The sequence below is a fragment of the Glycine soja genome, chromosome 12, assembly GCF_004193775.1.
Source record: "Glycine soja cultivar W05 chromosome 12, ASM419377v2, whole genome shotgun sequence".
NCBI lineage: Eukaryota > Viridiplantae > Streptophyta > Magnoliopsida > Fabales > Fabaceae > Glycine > Glycine soja.
The window spans coordinates 1137905-1159789 of record NC_041013.1 but is presented as its reverse complement, the minus strand read 5'-3'; the positions used below and the strand labels follow the sequence as shown (position 1 = coordinate 1159789).

Here is a 21885-nt window from a genome sequence, read left to right as displayed (position 1 = left end):
AACAATTGGGTGGTGTAACTAATTACAGTAGTATGTTATTAATAATTGCTTGTATAAATACCACTATCCGTAAAAAAAACTTGAATGCGTAAAAAACTTATTATATCTAAATTTAATTAAAAATATATAAATTTGTTTATTTACTTCATAGACACATATTCTACTTAATTTAAAAGAATTCTTTATAGAAAATAAAATGGATGAATCATCCATGCAATCTTTTAAGAGAAAAAAAATAGTATACATTGAAAATATAAAATAGTTTCACACAATCATCTAATCTATATATAACAAGTTTATTAAATTTTAAATAATTATTTTAAAAATTATATCAATAATAATTTATAATTAGATACTATTATTTTATTTTACATTGTTAATATATAATCATTAAGCTTGTATTTTAAATAAGCCTTGTGTATTTTATATGAAATAATAAATTAATATTATTTTAACTCATTTTACCCTTTTCTAAATACATCCCTACTTATAAAAATCTTTATATTTTTTTCAACTGTGAATTCATGATAGTGTATTGGTGCTGTGCGTATTCACCACGTGTCACTTTATGAATCATGTGATATTTATTGAAGCAGTTTCGATACGGGCATCTTGCTATTTCGATGAAAGAATCTCATAAAGTAGTGAATCGATCGAAAGCGTAGAGATTGACATGAAATTTACACGCATATGTAGTACTTTATTTTTTTAAGGAGTTAAAAGGAGGAATTAAAGGAAATGCACGAAGTATATTACAAATTGTGCACTTTTTTTACATATCGTGTAACTTTATTAATTAAATTACAACATTTCAACTATAGCTTTACAAATAATCTCGTTGTATTAGCATTTAATGGTGTGTTTGGCCACGGTTATGTAACGACTATTGTTAAAGAATTATACAATCTTGAATTGTTCATCTCTTGCGTGGTCTTGCCAAACTCTTGCAGCTACAACAGAAAACTTAACAAAGGAAATTAAATACTTACTGTTGCAACATTTGGAGTTAAATTGAGGATCTATGTGCGAAAAACAGCAACACACCAAGCATGTACAGTTGATTCTGAGTGTTTTATTTTTCTGATAATACAACATGCTCTGTGTATTTTTAACATTTTAAAAAGAAAATAAAAATGTAAAAATATCATAGTATAAAATCTGAATATTAAGAATGAGGAGCCGTGAAGCAACAAACACACCAATACATTTCGTGTGTTTGTTGTTGCTATACAGTTCAGCAGTATACTGTTTTTCATAAGAAGCCAAGTTCCAAAAGCATACTAAAAGAGAAGCAAAAGCCATTTAATTTTGGCACTTTAAAGTTTAACCTCTTGTCCACCAGCCAAACAAGACATGCACTTTCAACTTTGAAAGGACAAGGACACGATCATGTACCAAACCAAGAGAATATAATTAATACCCATCATGAGTTCATAATATTTTTTTATTGTCTAATTTGATTCTATTGCTCTACAATTCCTTTCTACAAGCCACTATGTACATTTAGCATCACATATCAACATAATGTACTCCCCACTCTGTTATATTATTACTTACTTTTTGACACATTTTTCATCCTATTTTTTTGTCTTATACAAGATAAAGCAGTAGTTCCCAACACCGGCCTCAGTGACAGGGCACAGGTATTGCAACTACATAAAATATATATGGAGCATAGTTTTTTTTTTTTTTTTTCTGAGGGTGCCACCCAAGGAAGTGGTAACAACTGCTGTATCTTTTTGGCATAAATATTGATTGGTAAGTGACAGAAAACCACTATACAACATTAGTATTCTATAATAAGCTCTCCACCCATTGGAGCTCTATGTGGAATTCCTTTTCTCCTCTTGGCAGTTCTGTAATTAACCACTGTTGGTGGTGGTGTTGAGGGTGTAAAGCTATGGATTTTGTTTCTGGCACTTGCATTGCTTATTATGCCATTTACTGATTCTTCACCATCAGACCCATCTGCCTCACCTAACATTTTCTTCTTCCGGAACTTTTTGGAGGTTCCAACAATCTGAGAAGAAAATTCAAAAGTTGAAGAGATCACTCATTCGTATCCAACTGTTCTCATCATCATTTTTCTTACTTTTTCAAAGCAGGCATAAAAAGTACAACTATAATGTTACATACTTTATACAGCAAAAAAGTAGGAGGTAGTTACAATTTACAAAGGTTATACTTTACAACATACAACATTTCTTAAAAAAATAGGAAATCTATACATCATATTTTGTTACAACTAATGTAATTCAAATATGTAGTTAAGATTAGGATTTCCATTTACATAGATAAAAAATTGAGTTTATCCATAAATAAATATACCTTGCAACCAAGAGAGCAGAAGTTGAAGGAATCAAGGAGGCTGCGTTCACAGACTTGGCAGGTATTGGTGACCCCTTTTCCAGGTCTAGGTTGGGGCCTTTCATTTAAGAACACAATCTTGGCACTGTTTATAATGTAAGTTTGGACCCCTGTTATGTCCAGAAATTTCTGTATCTCAGACACCCTTATCACATCATGGTACGAAGACCTCCTTATCTTTGAAAATTAATAAAATTTTAAAAGAAAATAGAAAAAAATCGTCATCAGATGATAATAACCACATTATTTATTCTAGCTGGAAGAAAATACCGAAATTAATAAAATCAACAAAATTATCTATCTAGGCAGAACCAACTGATCATATAATTGAGTGATAAACAATTTTTCAATGATAAAAAAAAACACTATTCAACTCTGACTTGGGAAGACTGCAGATTCAGCATTAAATGGCACGTGTAACCGATAAAACCAATACAAGAGACAATTTTTTTTGGACCGATCAAAAGGGTTTGGATCCAAAGTCCTAAAAATGTAGGAACAAGCTACAAAATATGATTATACACGACCAAATCCTTGATTTTTGACCGTTTGGATTCAAATCCCTGCAGAATTGGATCAAATTGAGTGATAGAAAATGGAACATCAAAGCACAATTCCTTTTTTTTTTCTGTTAAATATGGTACCTGAATTATTCTGTGTTCTTTGTGGGAAGCGAGACATGCAGAGCAAAGGGCTCCATTCACACAGTCCAAGCAATACATATTGCATTCACTCTTGTGGGAATCTGCGTGGACTTTGCATTGAACAAAGAAACGTGTCTTGAGAAGTGGCTGCAGCCATGAAGGCCACTTGTTTTCTTCTTCTTTTTCTCTCACAACACCTTCTTCTCCATTGAAACCTCCCTGATCCCATAGACCCAGAAACAAAAAAATAAAAACACACAAAATTGTCAATTGGTAAATAATTGAAGACAAGCACAGAATAATAAAAATAAACACCAAAAGGGTTGATTGAGGTTTTTTTTTTTTTAAAAAAAAAAAAGAACAACATCATGTGTGTTGTATATGAGAGGGTGGTTGGATATTTGATATATGCATTGATTGAGTGGTATCGTATTATTACTAACCATAATTGATGTTGCTGTTCCTTTGGATTTGTCTTATGGTGGGGTATTTTGATCCTCTTCCTGTAAGATAGCAAAGCAAGAGAGTGGTAATTCGGAGGCAGAAAGAAGAAGATAAAAAAAAGAGAACTTTCTGTAATAAGTGGTGAAACTAGTTGAGTTGAGAGAGAGAGAAGAGAAAAAGGTTGGAAGAAGGAAGTGGGGGTATAGTTTTGTAGTGGCGGGTGATGGAGGGTAAAGCGAAGCAAGTGCCAGTGAGTGCCAAGTGCTTATTGTGTTGCTCTTCAAAGTCCAAACCAAACCTCGCTCCGAACCCAAACCTACGACGAGGATGCGTTTTCTTCAGGGAACTCGCCGGGTGTCATGTGGTCACCTTCCGTTTTATTCGTTAATTTATTCGTTTCCCTATTTTCTTAATATCTGCATTTCCTCTCATGGCTACAGCATTTTTTTGTGAACTAGCTTTTTTTATATATTTGGCAATATCATCATACTATTTTCTTAATTTGAAGTCAATTATTATGGGACTTTTGTTTATTTGGAAGCTTTTTTTTATTTTATTAATATTTTATAACAATTTTTTAAAATGAATTAATCAATTAGAGTTTATAATAATATAATACTAAACAAAAAACCATCTAACCAATTATGCTCAATAAGTTCGATTTTCAATAAGTTTTAAACTTTATTTTGAAAAGTCTAATTCAAAATAAGAAGGATTTAATAAGTTTAGTTTAAAAATTTAAGTTTCAAAAAATAGTAATATATAATAAAATTATTTTAATGTATGTAGTTAGAATAAAAGATTGATATCAAAATATAAATATGTCATTAAATACTAATTTTTATGTTAATTATAGTTTATTAAAAGTTGGTTGATATATTAAATATTTGATTGTTTTAATTAGATATAATGTCTACTTTAATAGTGTTTGATTGATAATTAATTGGTTTATTAAGTATATTTAGTTTCAAAATTTATTTAATAAAATACATACTACCATTTTTTTAGGTTAGTTAAATAAAAAAATTATCATTCTACTTATGATTTTTTCTCCTTTTATTTTTCAGTTCAATTACTTTACAACAAAAAAATATCTATAGAAAATTTGAAAAAAATATATAAACGATTAAGAAAATTACCGTGAATATATATTTTTGATTTAATTAAATCCTTAAATTTTATATGAATTTTTATTTTATATAATACCTTAATTATTTATTAGTTTTTATGGAATAGTTTATGTAATTATAATAATCAATTATTATGCGGTCAAAATAATAAATAAAATATTTATTTATTAATTGTGATATATTTAAAACATTAAAATCATGCAATCAACTAAATCATATACACGTGTAAAATATAAAAAAATATACATGCAAATCATAATAAATATATTTAGTTAACAAGGTACTAATTTTATTGCTACTAAAATGGCTTCAATCAATTTGTATTATCCCAGATCATGAATACAAATGAAAAAATTGAACAAAATTAAATTTTTTTAAAAAGAAAATAGAAAAATAACATGAAAAATATTACTAAAGTAATAACAACAATTTTTTGAAATATGTGTGTATATAAAATATATTTAAATATTTATTGATATATTTATTAAGATATATTTATTAAAATTTAAACTAAATAATTAATAATATATTAAAAATTCAAATAACATAAAAATTATTTCTGTAAATTATAAAATGTAAATTTGATATCAGTGTAAGACAAGGAAAACTAAACTAGTTAGTTTTAAACATATTCTTTGTAAAATCAAATTTTAAGACTAAATGAATCAATTTAATTTTCAAATTTTAATTTTTTTTTTAAGGATTAGTTTCAAACATTTTTTTTAACATAATTACTCTTTTTTGTGTTTTGGGTAGACATGTATTCATAAAAGAAATGTAAAGAAATTTCGTCAATATTTTATTCATCTTAATAACAAATTTTCTAAAAAAATTTATGAATTCTTCCTTTACATGTCCCTCTCTCATCTAGAGTGATGAGTGATCGCCTAGGTGATTCTTTATATTTCAAGATTATCTATTTATAAATCTAGATCTAGATCCTAATCTTAAAAGAATAAATAAGTCTCTAATTTATAAATAATACCCTTAAATATAAATAATGTTACTGAGATAAGATAATATTATTTCAAATTTGAACAATATCTTATAGAATTAAAATTATAAATTTAAATTATTTCTCTCGTGTGATTTTGATACCATCATTGTATATTTTTTAATAGACTGTGTGGGAATCTCATGCTTGATTGCTATTGAAGTTTATCTAATTCATCATGATCTATTTTTAATTTACTGTCATTATCTTTCAACCATATTTTATCAACAATTTCATTTAATTCGGTGATGAGAAGTGTGTAACATATCTTGAATATTTGTGTTTTAATTTTAGACTCATAAATTTAATTCCTTTGAATATTATGATTGCAGTGATGTAACGGAAATGTATTGATCCAAAAATTAAACCATTTTGATTTAATTTAAATTTCAAATATAATCGTATTAATAAATCATGTTGTTAGGTGGATTCTGGTCTGACTCGAGTCGATTCAGCTTATTTTCAAATTTAGTCGAATAGCGTTTTTTTTTTGGGTTGAAATCATGATATCCATGAAATATGAACACAGATAGTTCTCCTTTTTTTGAAGACTAATGTGCGTACAGGATGAGCGGAGGAGAAAATTGAATAATTTGTTCATAGAACCTATTAAATTGTATTATTTTAGAATCATATAAGAATTGTTATAATAACAAATTGTCTACTTAACTTGGCTAAAACCTCTAACCTCATTAACAAAACAAAACCTGTAACCTTAGTCTATATTTTAATTGTCATATCACAACGAGTCAATGATCACTAACAAAACTTATAACTTTGGTATTGTAATTTTTTGGGGAGATATTAACTATGAAGTATTATATTCTTAGCATCTTAAAATAATTATTGTCATAAGTTATTTAAGTTATTTTACGCAGACAAATTTTTTTTACAAATTAATCTTATATTATTATTAATATATTTATAGGTTTTACAGTGTATCATTAATATTATAAAAAATATAAGAAAAAAATAATTAATGTTATATTAACAAACTAAAATAATAATTATTTTGAGATATATTTTTTCTTACATGAAAATTATTTATAATAGAACGGAAGGATTATTCTTTTTCATATGATTTTAAGTGTTACAAACTTTCAGCTATCATTAAATTTGAAGTCGACAGCGTTATTGACAATAACCAAACATCTATAGAACTTATTTTCAAAAAAAGTTTATTGGGTCATAAGTTTAGCTGAACAGTTTGTAACACTTTAAATTATTCTTTTTGACAATAACCAAACATCTATAGAACTTTAAATTTAGTCATAAGTTTTTAAAAATTATTACTAATTTTATGGATAAAATTAAAGATATGATCTACTACTATTTTTTTAAAGTAAATTTCAACTCAAAAACTTATTTTTCGTTATATATTTTTTATTAATATTTTTAATTTTTAATTTCTTCATATAATCCTAAGAGGGGCATTGCCTCCCCCTCTTCGGCCTAACGAGGTGAACAGAAGATAAAGGAGAGATATGAATTTTAGTTATTTTATTTTATTCAATCAGTAGTTTTGATCCAAATTTCAATTTTGGTTATATTTTTTTTTTATTCTAGTCAATTTGACCCCTAGACTTAAAGTATTCAATTAAGATATCATTAAAAAATGACTTAATTAATTAAAAATTTAAGAAATAAAAAAATATAGACAAAATTAAATATTGGATCAAAATTACAATTTTTAAAAAATAGGATGATAAAATATTTCTGTTCTAAAATATGAGAATTAAAATTATAAATTTGATAAAATAAAGGACCAAAATGTATTTAAATCTAAAAACAAATAATAAAGGAAAAAAATAGAGATAAATGGAAAATGTGACGGAAAAGAAAGAGAGAAATAGAAAGAAAATAATATAAAAATAAGATGAAATAAAAAAAATTATATTATGTAAAAAAAAGCATATATTTATATTTTTTAAAAAAACTAAATTAACAATATATTTTTTTTAAAAAAAAATATTTGATATTGATCTAGCTTTCTAATTTTTTATGATATTAAATAATCTCTCTAATTCTGTCAAAATATAAAATCTCTCTAATATTAAATTATATAAAAGTATTTTTTATCTTTATAAAATAATTATTTGAGATACCGTAAAAGTTGAATGATAAAATAGATATTAAGTAAATATTTAAGAATAGTTATAGTAAATAAAAGACTAAATTTACTATTATATACTTACAGTGATTATAAAATTATCAAAGATATTTTAACTTAATTAATTTAGTTTAACTTTCGTTTATTGTCCACGTAAATATATTTAAATTGTACAAAATAAATATCAACCAATTAAAAGTGATTTTAAATGTAACTTTTGAAACAAATATTATAAAAGTTAATAATACTGCATCATAAGATAGTTTATAATTAAATGGTATTTTAAAAATGTGTGTTATAAATATATTTTAATCGATAGTTTATATATGCTTTCTTCCCTACAATTAATGTATAAATTATCATTCCCTCTAATTCATTTAAATTTTGAGGGAATCAAAATTAAGCAATAAAGAATTTAATTAATTATTTCTCGTTGTGAAAAAAAGTTAGTGTACTTTTTACATAATCAATTAATTAAAAATGATAGATTTGTATTTAGATGCTCTTGCTCAAGATCCATTCTAACATTTTATGGACTCATGACAAAATAATAGACAAATGCACATATGATAAAATATATTTCATAAAAAAATAGACACTCAATTTCAGTAAAAATAATATATTTTATGAGAAAATAAGTTATGCACTAATAGTATAAATTTATCATATATAATAAATTTATTGATTTTTACAATAATTATCTTAAAAGTCATATAAAAAAGATATAATTGAATGATAATATAAAATTATTTTATAATATTAATGTATGACCATTAAACTTATATTTCATTACATACAAAATATTTTCTCTACTCATAAATACATGTAAATATAAAATATTACATGCAAATAAACATTTACTTTTTTTTAGAAATTGAAATTTTGTTAGCTTTAATGCCTGAAAAAAATCAAAATTTAAAAATTAAATGCATTTTAAAAAAGCCAACAAAATTAAAGGTGTTTTTGTAGAAGTTATCGTTAAAAGACAATGATTTTTTTTCTTCTCACGCTATAAAATATATTTCTTTTTTTTGGTTTGCTTTAGTCATTTGAGCCTCTCGTTTGCATCGAAAGATAATTTTAAAGCGGCCTTGCTTGTGCTAAAAAAGTAAGGCAATGAGAACTTTTTGTTGTAAGACAAAATTCATTATTGATACAAATCTATAAACTATTTTCTAATAATGATAAATTTATTAATTTTAACAAGAATTGTATTAAAAGTTGTGTTAATAATAATTTTTAATTGATTGATTATTAGTTAGTTGAATTATCCTATAGGATAACTTTTTCATTATTGATACAAATCTATAAACTATTCTCTTTAAAAAAATATTTCTTTACATTTCCTTTTATTTTTAATTTTTCTGGAACGGATAGAAGTGGGAATAGAGAATAGACAGTAGAAGGGAATGAAATAGGAGAGCGGGAAAGACATGGGAGACTGGAGAGAGCAATTGGAAGCGAAGGCAATGAGTTCCAAAGACAGTTGCAGAAGCGAGCTTCGCATTGCCATTCGCCAACTCGGCGATCGATGCCTCTACTCTGCTTCTAAATGGTACACACAACACAAAAACTCTAATTCGAAAAATTTGGGGTTTTCAACCTGAGCTTTAAGTTTTGACTTTGAAGTTGCCCTTTGCTTTTCTGTGCCATTTCCGCAAATGGGTAGTTTGATTCTGACACGAAAATGTGGTTTCAGGGCAGCAGAACAGTTGGTGGGTATTGAGGCAGACAATGCTAAGTTCACTCCTTCGAATACGAGGTTCCATCGTGGGAGTTCAAGCATTCGCCGCAAGTACAGGACACACGAGACCGCGGTTACCCCGGTCGTGGGTGTTTCCTATGATGCCACACCTGTGTTGGAGGAGGATGAACTTGTAGATGGTGATTTTTACCTTCTGGCAAAGTCCTATTTCGATTGCCGTGAGTATAAGAGAGCTGCTCATGTTCTTCGCGATCAAATGGGAAGGAAATCGGTGTTCTTGCGCTGTTATGCTCTCTATCTGGTCAGTAGTTTAATGTTTCCTGCTTTGTATTGAATGTGCACTTTCATTAGTGGGATTTTGCGTGTTAATGGTAGTGGAACTTGGACTTTTGAGTTTGGATGCATTCTTGAGTTGAATGTTCTTTTCCCCCATCATTTGTATTAATGTGGTATTATGGAGAATTTGATTGTTCATTCACTTGGGTGTATCTGTGTCTTACGAGTCACCATTGATGATTATCTTTTAATTAGGGCAATTACTTGTCTATGGAGAGACAGAGATAGAGCAATATATGTTACTGCCTTACTTGTCACTTTTTACTTTAGTGCAACAGCAAAAAAAAAACATTTTACATTGCTACATGTTAATATTTTCCGATACTTTTTTAATTTCTATAGGCTGGAGAAAAGCGAAAAGACGAAGAGACGATAGAACTTGAGGGGCCTTTGGGTAAGAGTGATGCTATCAATCATGAATTGGTTTCTTTGGAGAGAGAGTTGTCAACACTTCACAAGAATGGCCAAGCAGATCCTTTTTGTTTGTATTTATATGGTCTTGTGCTCAAACAGAAAGGCAATGAGAGCCTTGCACGTGTTGTTCTTGTAGAATCTGTGAATAGCTACCCTTGGAACTGGAATGCCTGGACGGAGCTGCAATCCTTGTGCAAAAAAGTTGATACCTTGAATAGTCTTAATCTCAATAGTCATTGGATGAAGGACTTTTTCCTTGCCAGTGTTTACCAAGAATTAAGGATGTATAATGACTCTCTGTCCAAGTATGAATATCTACTAGGAACCTTTGGTTATAGTAATTACATACAGGCACAAATTGCAAAAGCCCAGTACAGTTTGAGGGAATTTGATCAAGTTGAAGCAATATTTGAAGAACTGTTGAAGAATGATCCTTATAGAGTGGAAGACATGGACATGTATTCCAATGTGCTATATGCTAAGGAATGTTCTGCTAGTTTGAGTTATCTTGCCCATAGAGTATTCATGACTGATAAATACAAACCTGAGTCTTGTTGTATTATTGGGAATTATTACAGTTTAAAGGGGCAGCATGAGAAGTCAGTTGTGTATTTCAGGAGAGCCCTTAAATTGGACAAAAATTATTTAACTGCTTGGACACTCATGGGTCATGAGTTTGTTGAGATGAAAAACACTCCTGCTGCTGTGGATGCCTATCGTCGAGCTGTAGATATAGATTCGTGTGATTACCGTGCTTGGTATGGACTTGGACAGGCCTATGAGATGATGGGCATGCCTTTTTATGCACTTCATTACTTCAAAAAATCTGTATTATTGCAGCAAAATGATTCTCGGCTGTGGATTGCAATGGCTCAGTGTTATGAAACTGATCAACTTCGCATGCTTGATGATGCAATAAAGTGTTACAAAAGGGCAGTAAATTGTAATGACAGAGAAGCAATTGCTCTGCATCAGCTAGCAAAGCTGCACTCGGAGCTAGGGCACACTGAAGAGGCTGCATTTTACTACAAAAAGGATTTAGAGAGGATGGAATCTGAAGATAGAGAAGAACCTACAATGATTGAGGCTTTGCTCTATCTTGCAAAATATTACAGAGAACAGCAAAAATTTGAAGAAGCGGATGTTTACTGTACACGTCTTGTGGACTATACTGGCCCGGTGAGTCTAAATATTCAACTCAACTTTCAGTTTGAAACAACATGGTTCTCCAAATCATTTAATCATTTAAATTATTCTTACAGGAGAGAGAAACAGCAAAAAGTTTACTTAGAGGAATGCAATTAACACAATCAAGTTTCCCTTCCATGGATGTTGAGCACTTTCCTCCCTAATTTCTCTTGATGGAGATTGGTGTTCTATGCCGCATTTATCAGTTTTGGTAATAACTTTTTATTATTATTTATTTGTTTATGTATAAAGCTTAAAACTATCTGGATTAGGATCATTAAGTTTGTTTTATTAACTACTTTAAATTCAGTATTTTTTGCGGCTGCTGGCTGATTCTTGATCCGCTACACTGCTATATGCCACTCTGTGCTACTATATGCCATTGATTACTTTGTTCTTAGGAGAAGGTCCTTAACCTATGTGAGATGTGATTAATAAGCCTAAAGCAGGGGGATTTGTTTAGCATGTACACAGGGAGGGTTATGAACTGCTCTGTGTTGTCTGCAATTATTTGATTCAATCCATGTGCTGTTTCCTGATTTCTAAGTTGGCTCTGTTGGGAGGCATTATTTGATAGACCCCCATTTTTGTGGTTGCTGTTGCAGTTAATTGTGGACCTTAATATTGCGCAAAATTGTGGATAAATGTGGTAGATACAGCTGCAATTGCAGTTGGGATGCAGTTACGGAATCCCCAGAAACCTTGATCTTGCTGTTATTATTGCAGATTTGTGGTTGTGGATCACAGTTTAAACACAAAGGGAAACCTAATAAACATGTGTGAACTGTGAAATAGAAGGGGTGAGAGAGGTGGCAAAGGGAAATTACCTGAGAGGGTTATGGAAAATGAACCAGCAGTTGTTAGTAACCATTAGGATGCAACTTCATTCATGGTGTACTATTTGGTACTAACATTGATCCCACATTGTACATGATTTGAGATTCAACTTTCCTTCGAATTATTTGTGTAGGATTTGTATATTTGTGTGTTTGTGTGTGTATATATATATATATATATATATAGATATTGTCTTTAATTCCTTTATTTCAGCATGATCACTTTAAACCTACATCTGTAACCAACAAGATTGGGCTTTGATTGGAATAGAAGACCAGTTTATCTTAAGAGGTTAAATAACTTATTAAGTTGAATTAAGTAGTCAGGTTTGTTTGAGGTGATTTACTTCCTTTGGTGAAAGTCCTAACAATCTAGTTGCTTTAATTATGTATCAGATGATGGGGCAGATCGATAAAGAGAGACTGGCAGAATACCTAGGGGAGCTACAGCGGAAGGAGGATACCCATGACCGCTTTGTTTCCCTCTAAGAGGAGAGACTTTAGCCAGAAAACCTTAGAACAAATCGACACCAGGGTTCACAAGGAGCAAAGGAAATGGATAATTTGCACATCTCGAATTATTATGAATATATTTCTTTAAGTTCACTATGAACTGGTTGCTGTTTTGTCCATGTTTGATCCCTTTTTTATCACTTGATGCGTGTTTATTTAAGCAATGAGTGTCCATGGTTCTGTCCAGACAATACTACACTATTGATTGATTAAACCAAATTTTTCACAGATGAGATTTAGTATTCTCTTTGAAATGTAGTAACATTTTCCAGACTAGTAGATGCTTTTGGCCTAAACTATTTGTATTTGAGGATCAAGCCCTTTGTCTCGTGTGATATGAAATTAAGAGAGTATAACTGTTGCACTTACATCGACCAGAGATAGAAAAGACCAATTCACATTGCACCTCCTGCATATAATTATTTCGCCAACTCTATTGGTTGATTGGTTACATTTTCCACTCAATTGTATGGTTGTAGCCTTTGTACCGTTGCCATTTTGACTGGCAAATTATCAATTTGGAGAGACGTGATATTTTGATGTGGGATGGGATGTGGTATTTTTTACGGGTTTTATTGTTATTAATCTTTAAAAGTGATTTTAAGTAATTAAAAAAATAGTAGGAAAAATTAATTACTACCTTAGAAATATTAATATAATAGTATAACAAGTATTTTTAAATGAAAGAAATTAATTGCTTAAGACTACTCTAAAGCTGATGTTAACAAAAGCATTTTTGTTACCATAATCCGGTTCTTGTGGCCAATGATTCTTCTTTTAAGTTTTGCATTTTGCCGCAGGATGTTTTAAAGGTTATAATACACTAACATTCTTTCTCACCAAGCACCTTGTTAATTCTTATAACCTTTTATTTTCCTATCTATCACATCATATAATCCATTATTCTCATACTAGATATCAAATAAATTTTAGTGTCCGCAGATGTTTTTTGTTTATAAAGTATAGAAGTAGTAGATACACTCGCAGCAGGGATACCTGGTCAGGTTGTTCTACACTGCATGTCACATAACCCAAGATTTGACACTAATAATGCTGGGCATCGGAGTTCAGTATATTGTTGATTAATAATTGTTAAATGGAACGAGAGAATATATGTCTCAGTTACATGTAAATGTCTATTGTAATTGATCTTCGACAATTCCATGAAAAACCAGATATTGAAGAGCTATGGAGTACTTTGCAGCTTTAATAGTAGTTGTGTGATCAGTTGGTGAATGACTCCTATCTTTGACAATAAATGATCCAGGTACGTCCCCCTCTGCAACACCGGATACTATGACAATTAACAAATATCATTCAAGAAAAAACTTATTAATTAATTGATATGGGAGGTAGCTGAGGTAACCTTTAATAGTAAAAGTGGTTTGTATCCATTTCTTATAGATGAAGTGAAACCTTGGGGAGTCTCTCTGGTGAGTATGAGTATCTGACAAGAGAACCCTTGCAAGACCCTTTTTGACTGCCACAGAATTTAGAAATGAAATGAAGCCAATTAATTACCATTCATTCACTTGTCGTCAAAGAAATCTCCGAAATCATCAATAAGAACAGCTGCAGGCAATGCATCATACAGGTGGAAGGCAGCAAAGTACTTGCGAATGTCTTGATCATCATTCACGTACCTGAAAACAAAGAGTGAACAAATTTGTAGTGAATGATACAGTGAGTAGAAGGGTTATTATGTTAAGGGAGATACTTCATTTGTATACGGTGGAATACATGAGAAGAAGGATCAATAGCCTGAAATTAAGAAAAAAGGAAAAATGTAAGAGGGAGAGAGATACCTGAGAAAGAAAAGGGGGTTTGGAATCCAACCCAAGGCGGTAGCAAATGAAGATGACGTTGTTATTGGAGTGGAGTGCTACATTGAATGCAAATTGTAAAAGAAGACAAGTCTTTCCACTGTAACGCAACATTTATTCATTAAGAATTGGAATGAAACAAGTAATGCCATATTCATAGAAAGAGAAAGAGAGAGAAGAAATACCAAGAAGGAGTAGATTGAAGCTGGTTACTGCTTCCCCTCCAGAAGAGCATCTCCACCACGACGTCGTTTAGCTTCAGTGAAGGAGGACCGAGTGCTTCTACAAAAGATAAATATGTGGGCTCCCATATCGATATCAATCAAAGCTTTTGTGATTAAAATAAATAAATACTAACTTGCAGCAACCCAAGTAGTAGCGTTTAAAAATATTGGGTATCATGAGAAAACATTGAAAATTTGAGCATTAATAGTTGTAGCAGTTGGATGGTAAATTCATGTATATAAACATGATTAATATGAAACTTTTTTACACAACTAATTTTTTCAAATTCCTCTTTTTTCTTCATAATCACATTTCTGTCTTTTTTACACGTTATCTAAAAGTTCAATTTCATCCATTTTTTTATACTCACATTTCAAATCCTCAACTTTCACTAATTGGTGACCCCGTTTAGTAAAAACATTTGGAGGTGTTAGATTAGAAGCATTGGATATTTATGAAGTGCTTAAGTTTAAAAAAAATGAATTATGTATAAAAGTATACCCACTTAAAAACTCCAAACAAAGATTCTAGAGATTTTGGAACATGGATCAATGTTCTATATCCACATCCCTTCCCTTCCATTCCATGTGTTGTGGAGCTTTATCTACATTGACATGGAATTTAAATACTCAAATCTCAATAATGACAGAGGTCGAGTTTGATGGATTGGGGAGTGACACACTTTTGTGATTATAATCTATCTGTTAAAAAGAAAAGGCTCGAACAAGTAGCAGAGAATAGAAATCTCAAGGTCGGAACTAGAAGTAGTGTTCCAGAAGAAGAAACACAGTTTATAATCTCACCTTTATTTTCTATTTTTTTTCCTTTTAATATTAGCTTAGCAGCACCACCGTTTTAATGAAATGATTGTAGTCTGTGCAAATCAAAACTTCAAACGGCAAATCCTGCAATCATGATTTTTTGTTAAATTTTAATTTTATAAAATAATAGTTTTTAACACTTCTTAACCAGTACGTGCACCGAGACACTGACAATGACATGACAAATGACTCTCTTCTTGGATATAAGCATAATATCAGACGACAGATATTGAAATTTGAAAACCAAGAAACACCTCGGACGGGTTCGGGTATCGACGAAACAAAATTATATCACCCGAATCCGTCCGAACAAACCGCTTCTATCCTGTTTTTAAGTTTATGGTATCCGATACCCGACCGAAATGGTTCGGTTTTCTTCGGATCAGCCCCACGTAGAAGTGTTATATATTGCTTCAGGCTAGAAATGATTTTTCATGTCCCCACTGCATTTCCCAACACACGGATAGTAATTTCTGCGTAAATACAGAATTGGACATGAACAAAATAGAGAAACACACGCAAACCACTAAGACCGGATGAGATTAAGGATTGGTAGAATGAAATAAAATAGAATAAAAGTAAATTGAAGAAAAATATATATAAATCATTACTTCTTTTACTGTGGTGGAGTATTCAAGTAGCCAAGACTTGCTTCTTCATGAGGCTAACTTTGAATCTGATTTGCCAGGAACATGTATGGCTTGGGAGAAAAAGGTAGTGGAACAATGTTTTTACTTATCGGATATTGTCCAGGAGTGTAAGGCCCAGCTAGGAAGGTCAGGAAACAGAGTAGCTGACAGCCTAGCCTATTTAGCTTTTGATGTTCCCCAAGGTGTTTGAATAGAGGAGTGCTTCTCGTTGTAGAGTGTGTAGACTATGAAAAGAGGACTTGGTCAGCCTCAGTTTCTGTTTAATAAATCAATGGTCATTTACTTCCAAAAACAAAAGTGAAAGCAAAACACCCTCTTAATATTTCTTGGTTTTCCTTGAAATGTATTGGGCTCGTTCTCATCATTTGTGCCATAAGTAATCGACATAAGTTACACCCTTAATACAATTTAGGATAATTTTATTTTAACAGGGTATATAGCACCACAATTAGGACAAGTATATGCAACTTATGGAGGTGGAGTCAACAAATCGAGTCAACAGTGCAACATAATTGAGCCTGAACATATCAATATCAAATCCTTGACATCCGACAAAGTTAGAGACTATTCAAGATCAGAACCGCTGAAAATGGATAAACCCTGATTGAACCTCCCTTATCTCAGGTGCTCCATTTAATGATAATGACCATCAGTTTGTGACGCTGAATCTCATATTTGAACAGGTGATAAAACGCACGCACATGCAGGTGAAAATGAATGATACTAGGAAAAAGAGGTTGAAGTAATTAAGTAAATTCAGCCTCACAACTATCTCTTCCCACTGGGCTCCAAATTTAACTCCTGAAGATTCAGCAAGAGATCATTTGAATTCAAGTAAACCTTGTTGGCAGAATTTGAAATCGTCTGAGCGATTTCCCTTGCAGCTTCAATTTTCCTTAAGGTGATAAACGCAGGATTATTGGCAATAGCTTGACCAATCAACTGGGCACTCTTAGCTTCACCCTGTTTGTTAAAAAGAAGGGAAGGAATAGGTTATATACATAAACAATAGAGTTGTAAAAACAACCCTCTGTATTCTTTTGGTAAAAGTACTATGGATCATATTGAAAGGAATTATTTCTATGAAGGAAATTTCATGATGGCCAATCCATGCATAACCAGTCTCACCAGAGAGGGCCGTTCAAGAGGGGAGGCGGGGGGACTGGGGGGAGGGTAGCAGAGAGTAGAAGAAAAACCATTATTATTTTTTGGTGTTGATGAAGTTCAAAACTAGTTATAAGTAACATTCATGATATCAATTTTCTTTTTAATTTATTTGTATGGTTTGGTAGCAATTCAGAAATAATAAAAGTATGGTAGCCCATAGCCACTTGTAGAAATATTGAGAATCATCTTAAATGTAAAATGGGACAACTATTTTTACCTGAGCTCTAATAACAGCACTTTGTTTGTCTTGTTCAGCTTTTTCTACAACAAATTTAGCTCTCTCAGCTTCTTGAGCAGCAACCTGCTTGGCTTCAATAGCTGCTGTAAATTCCTTCCCAAACGTCAAACTTGTGATTGACACATCATCCAAAGCAATGTTAAATTGGGACGCCCTCTGAGTCAATATCTTCCTTATTTCTCGACTAACATTCTGTTAAACAGTATGCTCTAGAAACAATTAGTCCCACTTATACGGTTGTAATTTCACTTTTAGTACTCGTCCAAAAAGTGATTTTATTAGATTCCTAAGAATATGATACAAACTCCAAGTGAGAACTACAGAGCATGCATACAAGTAGCACAGTAACTAGCTGTACAAAAGATAGGGAAGAATCTGGTAAATATTTACCTCTCTCTGAGTAATGAGCTGGCTGGCATTATACTGTGCAACTACAGCTTTGAGAGTTTCGTGTATAATAGAAGGCAGGACCCTTTCATTATAATTCTCACCCAGGGTTCGATAAACTGTCGGTAACTGGTCAGGAACAGGGCGCGTAAGGACTCTGAGTCCAATTTTCACCTACACCAAGCATAAATCCATAATAAATGGAAATTGTAGTACAAATTGTATGCTGTGTCAACAAAATATATGGCGATAAAAGAACAGAAAGAACTATCCATACAGCAATAAAGCAAGCACTGACTATCTTTACATGATCCTAATAAATTGGTATTAACTCTTCCATCATAAATCTATAATATCGTGGTCATAGATTGTAATAGTTCAAATACAATGGAACTAAGCAAAGTGCAAAACATGGAAGGGGAAAATGATTGAAATATATGAACAACCTAGAGCTGAGACTTTCAAACACAAATTAAGAAAATGAGGAAATGGTAAGGTATCCAATGAAAGCAATGAATAACACAAGACATAGCTCTTATTTAATTCAGCAGCTTTTATCAGAGGGAGTCATGATTTATATATAATCAGGCCATAGAACTATGCTTATACTAAAACTGAGCCAGTACAACAGCTGCAATGGATTAAAAGAAAAGGTGGAGAAAATTCAAGAATTGGGATGGAAAAGCCCTACCCTACTTTTTCCTTACCCCCATATTTTTTCTTTTAGGCAGGAAAGGGCAAGGTGAGGGACTGAGGGTAGGTAATCCAGCTTCAAAGCAAAAAGGCATGTTGCTATAACAAAATTGAATAGAAAAAGGATAATGAATAACCTGTTTGACTCCTTGCAGCCACAAATTCAAGCATACTGCAATATCAGGTCTTAAGAATAAGAAAAGAAATAGGACAAACAAAAAGATTTACCATTTGGAGATCACGGCTCCCTGATGTACTCTCTACTAAATGAGGTCGTGCACGTACGTCGTAGATCACAGGCCTCTCGAACAAAGGAATCATAATATGTGTCCCTTCAGGATAAACCTGCATTCAAAAGGCATACTATATTGATATAATTGCAATAAGATTACTAGTCAATATAGGTCTCTAGCTGTGGGTTTGGGAAGTGATTCGTTTGGGAAAATAACCACTTTTTTTTCAAAAACATTTCCAAGAAAGACAAAAAAATGATTATTTGTTCAAAATAAGTTAAAAAACACACACCAACTCTTTAACTGTCAAAATATGAAGACCTTAAGAGTACACAATTATAGACACCGTATGTTTATCTCGTGTTTAATATCAAGATTATTATTAGTCAACCATATGGCTGAAGCCCTTTTATACTATAAGTGTTAGCATGTGACATGAAAACCTAAATACATAATATGACTAAATCACGGGGTTTCATCTCAACAAAAGTTTATGCTTTACTTTGGAGAAGAATTATCTTGTTTGCAAAAGATAAAAAGTCCTCATAGAAGCAAGGCTACTTAACTCAAGGAAAAAGCACGCCCAAGGACCAACTTAGCCAAATACTTCCATCCCTGACCCAAAAACAACATTAATTGAAACTTAATACAAATATTTAGCTAGATCAGTCCCAGGTTATATATTTTCCTTGAATTCAAATGACCCTGGAGGTGGAGATCATTACAAAATCCTTGGAAAGACAAGCAAGAGCTTCTAAGTTCATTACCAATGTTGACAATTGACACCATACCAAAACTTTGGAACAGAAGACTTTCATTTGAGTACAGACTTCAACTAAAGATGATGCAAAAAGAGTTGCAAGTTAAATTAAAAAAAAATCATTCATTTAACAGTCATGGACAATGGAATAACCTTATCCTTGACACCGACAACACGATTGAAGACAATGGCTCGATGACCTCCCTCAACATTGTACAAGCTGTTTGCAGCCCCATAAACAACAAGCCCACCAATAATGCTAACTTTAAGCAAAGCAGCGACTCCGCCACCAGGAACCTTTGGGACATTCACATTGTTAAAATTCATCTGCCAGCCATTAATAAAGCTCCATTAAGCATCAAAGGGTATACTTACTAAACAATAGTACAGATTTAGCCAGCATGAAGCACACACAAGTAACAGACATAGTTACGGGTATAGAAATTGCACAACAATAAGATCATCGTAAATAAACGCGCAAGGATTTTCAAGTAGTTGTGTGAGGGAACCTAGTCTGAGTCTGTGACCCAAATGTTGGGTCCTTCCGCTGGCAAAAAAAGCTTCAAAAACCCTAAACTGTGCAAATAAACGAGAAAGAAAAACGTTGAATTACAGAGGAAACGATAGTATGTAACGCGCACGCACCTTGGAGGCAATGTTTGGTGAGGTTTCTTCCAAGTGGCGAGTTGAAGTAATTGCTTACAGGGTTTTAGGGCTTAAGAGAAGGAGACAACTTCCCGTGTCTGTGGGCACGGTTTGACTTGTCTGGGTCGGGTACCCGAAAATTGCTCACTTTCTTCTATCCTTCTTTTCTTACAATGGATCATACCAGTAATCGTTTTTTTTAAGCAACTCTTCAATGGTTACATAAATTTTAGGCTGAGTAAGTAACTCTTTTAACTTAAGGAGGTGTCAGGCATAAATTTTTTCATACAATTAGCTTCCCAGTAATCAAATAATTATGTGGTCTTTTTATCACTTATTTTAATGTAATAAGAATAACATAATATTTTATTGTAATAAAAAAATAAACTAAAGAAAATAAAATTTATCCCATGAATAAGTTTCTATGAGAAAATGTTTATAAAAAACATTCTTGAAAAAATATCATGAGGTATGTTAATTTTTAAAATGAAAACCCAAGGGAGAAATTAAGATTCTCAATCTAACTCTCTCTCATAGAAACTTAGTTCAAGATAAAGTAAAATAAAAGTCAATTTTTTTGAATTTTGTCATGATATAGATGTACATTATCAATAAAATCTAATACAATTGATAAATAATTGAGTTTTTAGAGCATGTTCACAATGATTTTATTCTTTGAATATGTATATAAAGAAAATTTTGTTAAAAAAGATAAAATCCATTACGTAATTTTTAATTTTTAAGTCTCAAAAGAAATTGATTTCCAACAATTCATTGAAAAATATCATTGGTGCAAATCATAAAAGATATAGATGTGACCAATAAATTGATTTGTTCAGCTTGGTCTTGTCCAAATATAGTATGAAATTAGGTCAGATTAAAATATATTTTAGACTACAAATTAATGGGTTAATATTTGATCCAACTATAAAATTAAAAGATTTTTAATATATAAAATCCAAAAATATATAAATTAAAATATCTAGTTGGTTGAGCTAAATAGGTATAGTTTTTGTGAACCTGGTTTTAAAGAATCTAACTTTTGTCTCCAATTTAGCAGTTTAGTCTTAGGTGCACTTGTTTTAACTTTAAAAAAAAATTGTGAAAAAAACAATTTTTTTCAAAAAAGATTTATTTCTTAAAAAATAACAAAATTGTAAAAAAAGGATAAAAAAATTCAAATAAAAAACATAAAGCTATTTATTTTATTATAAAAAAACACATTTTTTGAGAAAAATTTGAAACAGACGAAAGCTTGATTATGAGTTGTTGGGGTGACCCATCTGACTAAATTCAAATTGTCAACTCTATATATTAATCAATTGAGAATGAAAGAGATATATTAAGATCTGCAATTTATTTCTAAAATTTATTTCAGTTAATTATTTTATATATATATATATATATATATATATATATATATATATATATATATATATATATATATAAAGTCAAGTTCATTCATTTTTAAGAACTTTTTTTCTTTAAATGTGTTTAGTTTAACTTTTCCTTTTAAAAATGACTAAAACAGGTAAAAAAAATGACCTAAATGCTCAATTCAA

General features: G+C 31.0%; 3 protein-coding genes and 1 long non-coding RNA gene across 6 annotated transcripts; 1 reads left to right on the top strand and 3 right to left on the bottom strand.

The window, feature by feature from the left end:
* Positions 1 to 1392: 1392 nt before the first annotated feature.
* Positions 1393 to 3826, bottom strand: LOC114379984. The gene is made up of 4 exons (XM_028338850.1): positions 3455 to 3826; positions 3012 to 3230; positions 2329 to 2544; positions 1393 to 2020 (listed from the first exon to the last, which is right to left on the bottom strand). The coding sequence occupies exons 1-4, from the start codon at positions 3455 to 3457 to the stop codon at positions 1787 to 1789; spliced, it is 672 nt and encodes a 223-aa protein (XP_028194651.1). The 5' UTR covers positions 3458 to 3826; the 3' UTR covers positions 1393 to 1786.
* Positions 3827 to 9067: 5241 nt separating this feature from the next.
* LOC114379983 (anaphase-promoting complex subunit 8-like) lies at positions 9068 to 13049 on the top strand. Of its 2 annotated transcripts, none has more exons than XM_028338848.1 (5): positions 9068 to 9244; positions 9389 to 9695; positions 10073 to 11323; positions 11407 to 11543; positions 12565 to 13049. In XM_028338848.1, exons 1-4 carry the CDS (start codon positions 9123 to 9125, stop codon positions 11494 to 11496), a joined length of 1770 nt encoding a protein of 589 aa, XP_028194649.1. In that variant the 5' UTR covers positions 9068 to 9122; the 3' UTR covers positions 11497 to 11543; positions 12565 to 13049. The 2 variants fall into 2 exon arrangements, with proteins under 2 accessions (XP_028194649.1, XP_028194650.1); XM_028338849.1 differs by lacking the exon at positions 12565 to 13049 and adding an exon at positions 11938 to 12523.
* A 565-nt stretch (positions 13050 to 13614) lies between these two features.
* Positions 13615 to 14879, bottom strand: LOC114379146. Its single transcript, XR_003659422.1, has 4 exons — positions 14690 to 14879; positions 14487 to 14604; positions 14048 to 14324; positions 13615 to 13960 (listed from the first exon to the last, which is right to left on the bottom strand). It is a non-coding gene; the product is annotated as an uncharacterized LOC114379146 (long non-coding RNA).
* A 1723-nt stretch (positions 14880 to 16602) lies between these two features.
* Positions 16603 to 20513, bottom strand: LOC114379145 (prohibitin-1, mitochondrial-like). Of its 2 annotated transcripts, none has more exons than XM_028337741.1 (6): positions 20324 to 20513; positions 19832 to 20005; positions 18914 to 19030; positions 17996 to 18166; positions 17585 to 17797; positions 16603 to 17163 (listed from the first exon to the last, which is right to left on the bottom strand). In XM_028337741.1, the coding sequence occupies exons 2-6, from the start codon at positions 20003 to 20005 to the stop codon at positions 16969 to 16971; spliced, it is 870 nt and encodes a 289-aa protein (XP_028193542.1). In that variant the 5' UTR covers positions 20324 to 20513; the 3' UTR covers positions 16603 to 16968. The 2 variants fall into 2 exon arrangements, with proteins under 2 accessions (XP_028193542.1, XP_028193543.1); XM_028337742.1 differs by having other exon boundaries at positions 20188 to 20328.
* Between the last annotated feature and the right edge of the window lie 1372 nt (positions 20514 to 21885).